General features: G+C 40.0%; 1 protein-coding gene across 1 annotated transcript in view; it reads left to right on the top strand.

The window, feature by feature from the left end:
* Positions 1–431: 431 nt before the first annotated feature.
* CCDC11 (coiled-coil domain containing 11) overlaps positions 432–10,593 on the top strand; it is a 34,131-nt gene continuing 23,969 nt past the window's right edge. Inside the window, exons 1-3 of the mRNA XM_008586451.1 lie at positions 432–607; positions 5,489–5,718; positions 6,320–6,493. Of these exons, the coding sequence (XP_008584673.1) occupies positions 539–607; positions 5,489–5,718; positions 6,320–6,493 (473 nt within the window). The 5' untranslated portion in view covers positions 432–538. The remainder of the gene's footprint in view (positions 608–5,488; positions 5,719–6,319; positions 6,494–10,593) is intronic.

Here is a 10,593-nt window from a genome sequence, read left to right as displayed (position 1 = left end):
GTGTACTTGTGAAAATACCTTGCAAGTTGTAAAGAACTACGCAAATATAAAGTTGTCCTGTGATGATTATTATCGTCTTCATCAAGATTAACCTAGAGATGATACAAAATTAATCTTCCCACAAAATGTCCAGTAACATTTTTTATGCTTTTAGGCCAATTACAGGATAAAAATAGTAAAGTCAATTGGAATTGTAATTAGAGCTTCAACTTCTCTTAGAGTTAAAGAGGTTTTTTATGCCATTTTGATGAACCCTAGAGGAAGGGAGCGAGCGAGGTCGGTGGGGGTCTGGCCAGGGGCGGGGTGAGGACCGCGCAGACTCAGCTTCTCGGCTGCAAGAGGAAGTCGCGAGTCCTGGCGTCCGTGGCCCCCATGGTGACGGGACTGACTTCCGCCCTACCCTCTCACCCTCACCAGCCCCTCACCCCGCGAGGTGCACCATGGCAACCAGATCTCTGCGTCGCGGAAGCTGGGCCCGCAGGTCGAAGGGGTTAGAGAACCGCGGCAGACGCCGCCCGCGTCTCGAAGGGGCTGGAAAATGTACAGCCAGCGGTTTGGCACCGTACAGCGGGAGATTAAGGGCCCCACTCCCAAAGTTGTGATCGTGGTAAGAACAGGATGTGTGTGCGGGATCCTACGGCTTTCTCCATCTTCCCGCACTACAGGCCTAGGCCAGCCCAACCTGGCCCCTAGCTTTCTCGAGGGATCGGGTGCCAGATGCGGTGGGTGAAAAGAAGGAAAGATAAGGTCGCTCACCTATCTACCCCTCCCCTTACCCGCCCATTCCCCTATATCCCCTTCCTCCCGCCGCCCCCGCTCCAATTATATTTAGGGTCTGTATATGGAGAATCACCACTTGTGAACTTGAGGTTTTTCTGTCTTCAAGACACCAGAAGGAAGTCTATCCCCTTGCAATGGGGAGTGTGTGTCGAGGAAAGGGCACTAGTCAGGGAGTCAGATCTGGGGTCTGGGCTGGCCATGATTCGGCTAAAAGACCTTGGCCTGGTCCTGTCCCCTAGGGAAATTGTACGTGGAAGGGGAATTGGGCTGTGAGGGGTTGTGAGTGGTTATAGAGCCTTTCCTGTGCCGACTCAACCGGTAACCTTGCTAGACAGAAATATCCCTGCAGGCTTGGAAATATGCTGGGTGGATGCTTCTAAGGCTGGGGTGGTATTAGGAGGCTAAGCGAGTGCTGCTTGCTGCAGAATTTGATGGGTCCTGCTGAGAACCCTAAACATTGGTCCATGCACCTGGATTCCTTTGTCCCTACAAACTAGTTTGTGCAGGCCAGAAAACCTACCATGTGTAATTAGACAATTACAGAATTATTGCTAGAGACCCTGCTGTGTGCACAGCACTGTGGGAGATGGGGAGGGGGAGGGGGGTTGAATACAGTGATCCTGGGAGATACACCCTTCATTAGAAGCCTGATCCCTGCCTTCAAGGAACTTATGATCTAATTGCAGAAACACCTTATTCATGCATAAAACCACTAAAGGTTAATCCAATAGGTAATGATGTGCTATATTGTCTGTGATGGAAGTTTATGGAAGAAAGATCAGAGATCATCAAGTATATGGTTTTACTATACTCTGCAGTGCACATAGCAAATTTCAGTCAACCTGTAGACATGCTTCCTCTTCTCTTGGTCCAAGGACTGCAGGACCTGAAGCTGGAAAGCAGTAGACTGGAGTCTTCTACAGGCTGTGGGGTTCGAGGTGATAATTATAGACAGACTTCATGAAACTGATCTACTTTGGGTTTTGTATCTAAACACAGGGCTCAGGGGCTGGTCATTTGTTGGGTGCTATTACTTGTGTTGGGAATCAATAAGGATGAGAAAAAAAAAAAAAAAACAACCACCAAACCAGCGAAGCAGGCCTGTTGAATACTTTGTGCTTATAGAAGAATTAAGAAGAAAAGGAAGAGGTCAGAGGTGGTACATCTGCTCCTTCTCAGGTCTCCAAGAGTGCTGAGAAGCATAGACGTCAGAGGTGATGGAGTTGTGTTGGGGGAAGAATTAAAGCCACCAATAGATGAGACTTGGACCCTAAACAGTTCCCTAGAAGAAAGTAATAAAAAATGTGATGTTTGAAGTAATGGCAAAGTGAAAGAAGCAGGTATTTGCTGAGTATCTCCTAGAAATAAGCATTTATTTTGCTCATTTAACAGGTGAGAAAACTTAGACAAAAAGAGATTAAGTAATTTGTTCAACATAATCATGGGTAGAGGCCAGAAGCAAACCTAGGATGTAAGGCATTGTTCTTTAAGACATTGCATAACTGTAAACTGTAATCCTAGAAACTATAATTTGAAATGTTACAGTACAAAAGCCTTCAGTGACCTTAAAAACACAAGGTAGTTAGTAAATCCTATTAGTTAGTTTTCCTGCCTTTAGCATGGTTTAGAGCTGCAATGTCCAATATGGTAGTCACATGGCTTTTGAGCACTTAAAATGTGCCTAGAGTCACATGTTGAAATGATAATATTTTCATATTAACCAAATTTAACCAGTATTTGGTACTTGTATTAGTCCATTTTGTGTTGCTTATAACAAAATACCTGGAACTGGGTAATTTAGAAAGAAAACAAAATGTATTGCTTACAGTTTCTGAGGCTGGGAAGTCCAAAGTCCATCTGGTGGTGGCAACAGTGACCCAGGGGTCTCCTATTGCAAGGTGGTGAAAGCAGAGAGAGCAAGAGACTCTCCTCTTCCATTAAAGCCCCCAGAACCACACCCCCGACCACCATTTTTAATCCATTCACTACTGCATGGTCCTACAATCCAATCACTTCTTCAAGTCTCCACCCTTCAATTACCATAATAGGATTTCCCACCCTCTTAACAGTCACAGTGGGGGTGAAGTTTCTAATACACAAAATTAGGGGGACACAATTCAAGCTTCAGTGAGTTTTGGGGAGACGTAATTCAATCCACTACAGTACTGGCTAAATAAAATATATTATGAAAATTAATAACCCTGTTTCTTTATTGTTTTTAGTGCAGCTACTGGAACATTTAAAATTACATATCTGTTTTGCATTATATTTCTATTGAACAGTGATGGTTTTGAGCAATGCCAAGACTGCCTGAACTTAGTTCAGGCATCACCTTGTTAGAGAACTCCGGGTCATGCCTTATTCATCCAGAGACTGGGTCCTTCCCAGACCAAAGAGTCCTAAACAAGATGCCCCAAACCTTGAAGGGCTTCCTGACACCCTGCCTACTGCTTATGCTGTTTCTCACCACTCTTCACCCCCATTCCCCTCTTCAGCCAAAATGTACCTCAGAGCCTGATTCCTATCCTGACAACTGGAGACAATTGTTCCTAGATGACATTGGTGCTTAGTTTCTGCTCTCAGCCCTTACATCTACTGGGAGCCTGAGTTTCTGCTGTGTGTCCTGCCCATGGTGCAGCTGTGACCCTGCTCTGCTTCTTGTCGCAGAATCTGCATCTGTAAAATGACATAAATATTAGAGAACAGTAGTTTAACTAACTGGCTCTAGCCTCCAAGTAATTCAGATATGGATTAGCTACTTCCCATGATAAAACCCAACATCCATCTCCTCACCTCAGGCCTGCCTTATCTTGTTCAGCTGGATCTAGGTATGTGTATGTGTACCCCAAGCCCTGAATCTTTTCATCAAGCTATCTTCACTGTTGATTTTCATTCCCCAGGAGACTTTGTTACAAACACCCAACCCTAGTATTCTGGTAATCCTGACAGTGATGTTCTAAATGTAAATTATCAGACTGACTCTCTGCCTCATGAGTTAAGAGTTTTGTTCCTGTGAATCAGCACTGCAGTCTCACAACCCACCTAAGGATGACTCATTAAAAGTGTTGCTGAAGGAGCTGGCCCATGGCTTATTCAGGAGAGTACGGTGCTGATAACACCAAGGCCATGGGTTTGGATCCCTACATAGGGATGGCCAGTTTGCTCACTGGGTGAGCATGGTGCTGACAACACCGAGTCAAGGGTTAAGATCCCCTTACGGGTCGTCTTTTATAAAAAATAAAAAAAAATAAAAAAAAAGTGTTGCTGAAAATCCAAAGCTTAAGACAATGGATTTCATGGTGGCTCCAAGAGGTGCAGAAATTAAATCAAGCCCACCCAGAAACATTGTTTGATTCATTCCCTCATTCATTCATTTGCATTGAGAACCTGACTCTGGTAGGCATAATGCTCAATGTTAGGAATACAGAAATGAAAAAGGTATAGTAGTCTCTGTGATTTTATAAAGTTTATCAATTTGTATTCAAAATGATGCATGCATTTCCAACTTTTTAGTAGACATTTGTCTGAAAATAATATACTTATTGAAATTCAAGTTATCCCAACATGTCAGAAGCACAGCCTTTGCCTTAAAACTTTTGGTACCATAGAAATAGGAATAAAGTTCCACCACCAGCTTTTTTTCTTTTCCTTCCTCTCCCTTTTTCCTCTTCCCTCCCTTCCTTCCTTCCTTCATTCCTAGTACAGGGTTTTTCATTTTCACAGTTTACTGTGTCCTATGTACAGCTGACCCTCCATATCTGTGGGTTCTACATCCATGATTCCACATCCACAGATTCAATCAACCACAGATCAAAAAAATATTTTGGGGAAAAAAATACAACAATAAAAAATAATAACTAGGGCCGAGCCCGTGGCGCACTCGGGAGAGTGCGGCGCTGGGAGCGCAGCAGCACTCCTGCCACGGGTTCGGATCCTAGATAGGGATGGCCAGCCAGTGCGCTCACTGACTGAGCGCGGTGCGGCCGGTCTCAAAAAGGACACACACACACACACAAAAAAAAATAATAATAATAACTATTTACATAGCATTTACATTGCATTAGGTATTATAAGTAAAGATGATTTAAGATATACAGGAGTATGTGTGCAAGTTATATGCAAATACTACGCCATTTTATACAAGGGACTTGAGCATCCATTTTTTGGTATCCTCAGGAGGTCCTGGAACAAATCCCCCACTCATACCAAGGGAAAACTATACTTAGATAGTAGCCCCTTTTCCTTGAAAGTATTTTGATGTGGTAACTATGATGTCTACCCCTGATAAACAGTGTTGAGAGAGTGGATGGCAAGATCAAAGTCAGGGCTTAGAAGACCTCTAAATCTTGTTCTATCCAGGTCTGCCCTAACTATTTGCAGCACCTTGGGCAAATCACTTAATGTCCCTGGGAGTGACTAGATAATCTCTAGACCCCTGTTTGAGTTTTTAACTTTATAATTCCATCAACTTTTACTCAAATATCACGTTAGAAATATTTGAAGTTAATTTGATGACATCTAAGGTATAGGCCCAGAAAAGCAAACAAGTTACTCCTTAGGTTCCTAAACTGTTTTCAGTTGTAGAAGGATGTATTAGTTTTTTATACACAATTTTATTTAGTATGGGTATTGATGGGGGTCATGATTAATTGAAAATATGTCATTGATTTTTGGTTTATCATAAATGATAGTTGGTTTTTGTTTTCAGAGAGCCAAGCCTCCCAAAGGCCAGAGGACTGAGCGACACCTGGAAAGAATCCAACGCAGCCATCAGGAGCATCATGCTATTTTGGCTTCCATTAAGTCAAATGAGCGGGATCGTTTGAAAGTTGATTGGGACCAGCACAACAACCGCAAGTTTTTGGACAGCCTCGTGCGAGCAAGAGTCAAAGATGCTGTGCAAGGGTTTATTATCAACACTGAGGAAAGACGAAATAAGTAAGGCCCACAAATCTGGTGACCTGGACTATGAAACATTTCTAAAACCACAATTTGAGATTGACCAGTCAAAATCAAGTAAAGATCATTGCTGAGATATTCAGTCAAATCGATAGCTATTACTTGTTAATATTTCTACTTGTGATAACCTTGTGTTTTGATAGAAAACAAAATATTATTTCATATTTTGTTACTTTAAAGTCTATTCATTTCACTTCTTTTGTTGAAGATATACATTTCATATCTGTATGTGATCAAATAAAATATGTCATAGATCAATTACTTTACTGCTTTAAATGGCAACTAGTCTTATTTAATGGAGGACTGCAATAGTCTTTTCCTTCTTACAAAATTTATCATTTCACTTCTTTTGTTGAAGATATACATTTCATATCTGTATGTGATCAAATAAAATATGGCATAGATCAATTACTTTACTGCTTTAAATGGCAACTAGTCTTATTTAATGGAGGACTGCAATAGTCTTTTCCTTCTTACAAAATTTGTAATTAGACATGTAATCTGAAATAGTATAACAAAATTAGTAAAATGGTACAAGTGGCATGACAGTTTTAATTTTTTTTTGTCTTTTTTGTTTCAGGCTACGTAATCTCTTGGCATCAGAAGAAAATGAGTATTTTACTGAAATGCAATCGAAAGAAGAAACCACTGAGGAGAGAAAAGATAGAATGAGGGAGAAAACCAGATTATTAAAAGAGAAGAAAGAAAAAGAGAGACAGGATTTTGTGGCTGAAAAGCTAGACCAGCAATTCAGGTAATGAAATTGGAAAAACACACAAACAAAATCCAAAGTTGGTATATTTAAAAAAAGATTTAGGAATGCTAATTTATAGTAAATTATAGCCTTAAGAAGGTATACTCAGTAGTTGTCCCTTTAAGTCTTGGTAATTATATTACATATCATTGTATACTACAGGTATTGAGTTTGTCTGAGAACTGTGCTCTCATTTTCTGTGCTTGCCTCCCAATTAGAACGCAAGTACCAAGTGAGATTTTGTTATTGAGTTTTAGGTATTACCCTCAGCCTTGCTGTTTAAGTTCTTTTAAAGCCCCTGTTTCACAGAGTCTTTGGTAGAGTTGGGCTCTACCCCTACTGCTGTAGTTTCCCCCAGTCCTGATGTGTGCTTGGTTCTCTGTTCTTTATTGTCTGTTTCCTAACCTGGTATCCTGACCCTTGTGGTCTGATCACTTGGACTTCTGGTTCACTTCCTGACCCAGACCAGCAATAACCCTTAGTTTTCAGATCCCTGGTCTTCACTATACTTAGGTCTGATCCTGTGGTCCCCTCCATATTCCCTTTCATCTTGCTGTTCCATCTTAGGATACCCTGTCTATGCCCTGATTTCAGCCCAATACTGTGCACTTACACAGGGAAGGTTTGTATGGAAGTACCCAAGGGTGATCCTCTGAGATGACCTATAGTGTTGCATCATCAAGAACTTGGCAGATGCTTTTAATTTCACATCCTAAGAGATTTCTTACTTCTAAAGCAAAGATATACTAAAAAGTCTCACTGTGTTATATTTCTTCCTAGAGCTACAGCTCTTAGAGCAAGAACATATTTATAATTTATAATTTTATTATATTGTAACTCCTCAATTATACTTTCAGTGCCTCTGGTACTTCTAAGAATTGCTATTATATTCCTCAGGATAGCTTGTTTGTTCATTTTGCCCCCTTTCTTCTTTTTTATTTATTTATTTATTTTTGCTGGCCAGTACAGAGATCGACCCTGGGCCTTGGTGGTGTCAGCCCAGCATTCTAACAAACTGAACTAACCAGCCAGCATTTTTCCCCCTTTATTCATTGATGTCTTTCAATGCAGTGATGATCACATGATGTGACATGTGTAATACTCCAAATCATTCACTTTATCTGTCTTTTAATTTTAGAGTAACTAATTAATATTTTTATCTTCAGAAGGGTTCTCTCTCTCTCTCTCCCTCTCTCTCTCTCTCTCCCCCTCTCTCTCTCCCCCTCTCCCTCTTAATTAATATTTTTATCTTCAGAAGGGTTCTCTCTCTCTCTCTCCCTCTCTCTCTCTCTCTCTCCCCCTCTCTCTCTCCCCCTCTCCCTCTCTCTCTCTCTCTCTCTGTCTCTCTTTCTTTTTCAGAAGGGGTTTTAAAGTTCAAATATTACCTGGAAGTATTTAAAACATAACCATTAACATTCATTCATTCACTCATTCCGTAATTTTTTTTTCCTTGCATTCAGTAAATATATTTGAACTCTTACTTTGTGGTGGGCTCTGTGATTGAATCGAATAATAGATTGATTGGCTTAACAAAAAATGAATGTCACTTAGGTCATCCAGTCACTGACTATGAGGATGTGTATCATGTTAAGCTGGATTCGCATGGTCCAAGAGTAAATGTAAACCCTAAGTTAGAATCTGGTAGAATACAGAATACAAGAGTTCATTCTTCACAGCACCCAATACTTGAGTTGGTCAGAAATCCCAAGGTCAACAGGTGTGAGAAAGCAGCAAAACCATGTACCTGGCGGGATTGAGACATGGTTCAGAGAAAAGCTTTTGCCATCTCCTCTCTCTTTCTACCATCAAGTTGCTGATAATAATACAGACTGCCCTAAACCCTTTTACTAGAAGCCAGAAGAAGTAAGCTTTTGCAGAGAGAAGTGGATACAAGTTGCAGATGCAGCTGCTAAGAGAGTAAATTCAGACTGCTAAAACTGGAGGGGATGGGAGGTGTCAGGGCTTGGGGAACTGCGAAGGAGAGCAGTGAAGAAACCAGAGTAGTAATGCATAGTGCCTGAAGGGACTTGCCACTCTCCTTGCCTTGCAGATGGGTAACTGAGTTCCAAAGATAGGCATTTGCCTAGGTCTTCAAGCTTGTAGTGACCAAAATAGGGTTAAAGTTTGATTTTCCAGCCTGTGTAAAGTATATCTTTGTAAGCCATCCTCAGTGGGACTTGGATACCTTTTCTACTGGCTGGTGGGGGAGAAGATGCTGTGAAGAGCAAAGGGGACACTGGCAAAGTGCCTCTCAATGGAGTGTTCATATATTTTCTACCCCCTGGTAAATGTTTCTCAATACATTAAGAAAAATGAATTGTTCATTGGTGGTTTGTGCTTTTAAAATACCTATGAATCTGGCAACATTTTACAGATTTCACTTGTATAACTGAGTTTTTGCTAATTAGATTAATTGTTAGAATTTTTCAAGAAACAGGGCCGGCCCGTGGCTCACTCGGTAGAGTGCGGTGCTGATAACACCAAGGCCACGGGTTCGGATCCTATATAGGGATGGCCGGTTTGCTCACTGGCTGAGCGTGGTGCTGACAACACCAGGCCAAGGGTTGAGATCCCCTTACCGGTCATCCTTTCAAAAAAAAAAAAAGAATTTTTCAAGAAACAAATATATCCTACAGTGAATATCATTCATCTGAAAACAGATAGTTTTCAGTGCTTTTTATGAAACACTGCCAACTCTTCAGCAGAGTAGCAAACATACTTTTGACTAAGGATGCTATCTTAAGTTCCATTACTGAAAATATAATTGAGACATTAATACGTATATAAAGAAAAATGATTTCATCTTCATTCTTCTTCTTCTACCTGTTTTTGTATTCCATTATATGAATATGTCATAATTTATTCATCCATTCTCCAGGTGAAAGGCATTACAGTTATTTCCAGATTGGGACTCTTATGAATCAAGCTGCAATGAATATTCCTGTACATATTTTTTGGTAGACATATGCATTCATTTCTCTTAGGTACATTCAGTGGCATTCGTAGAATATTTGATACTTGGAGTGAGTCATTTTTAGCAATCCCAGTCCTCTACACAGCAAAATTATTTTTAGTAATAATAATGAAACGAAATGAATAATAATAACAAGAAAAGATAGCCAGTGATTTCTTTTTTTTTTTTTTAAATAATCGTATATTCACAGAAAGTACAAAGACAGTACAGAGGTCCCTTGTACCCTTCACCCAGTTTACCCCAATGGTTGCATCTTATGTAATTATAATACAATTATATAATAATATAATTATGTAGAAGAGATTAGTGGTTGCAGGCGTTGGGAATGATGGGGGTGATAGTGATGGGTGTGACTATACAGAGGTAAATGAAGGAGATATTTATGGTGATTGAATAGTTCTTTATCTTGATTGTGGTGGTGGTTATACAGATCTATATGTGGATAAAATGGCACAGAACTATATGCTACACACATCATACCACAGTACCCCAAAGGTACATCTTACGTAACTATAACAATTATGGTTCCGTGAGGTGTAGTATATAAGTACTATATGTATAAGTATATATATGTAAAATATATAATGGAATACTGCTAGCATTCCATTGTATGGATGTACCTCAGTTTGTTTAAACTGTTCACTTATTGAAGGATGTTTTTGTTGTTTCTAGTTTGGGGCTATCATAAGGAATCTGATAGGAAATTTGTGTACAGTTTTTGTATGAACATAGGTTGTAATTTCTTTAGGATAATTGCTGTATGCTATTGCTGGGTCATATGCGTATGTTTAGTTTTTTGAGAAATGTCCAAACTTTTTTTCCAGAGTGGCTGTACCATTTTATACTTCCATCTGCCACGTATGAGAGATCTAGTTATTCCACATCCTTGTCAGGTTTTGGTATTGTCACTATTTTTTTTTTTCTTTAGCTCTTCTATTAGGTGTGTAGTGATACCTCATCATGGGCTTAATTGGCATTTTCCTAATGGTTGGTGATATTGAGCAACATTTCATGTGCTTATTGCCATCTGTACATGCTCTTTGCTGAAATAACTCTTCGTAGCTTTTGCCCATTTTCTAATAAGATTATTTTTATCTTTTTTTTTTTTTTTTTTTTTTTTTTTTTT

Source organism: Galeopterus variegatus, unplaced genomic scaffold, assembly GCF_000696425.1.
Source record: "Galeopterus variegatus unplaced genomic scaffold, G_variegatus-3.0.2 Scaffold3996, whole genome shotgun sequence".
Lineage (NCBI taxonomy): Eukaryota > Metazoa > Chordata > Mammalia > Dermoptera > Cynocephalidae > Galeopterus > Galeopterus variegatus.
This window is presented reverse-complemented; position numbering and strand designations above follow the sequence as displayed.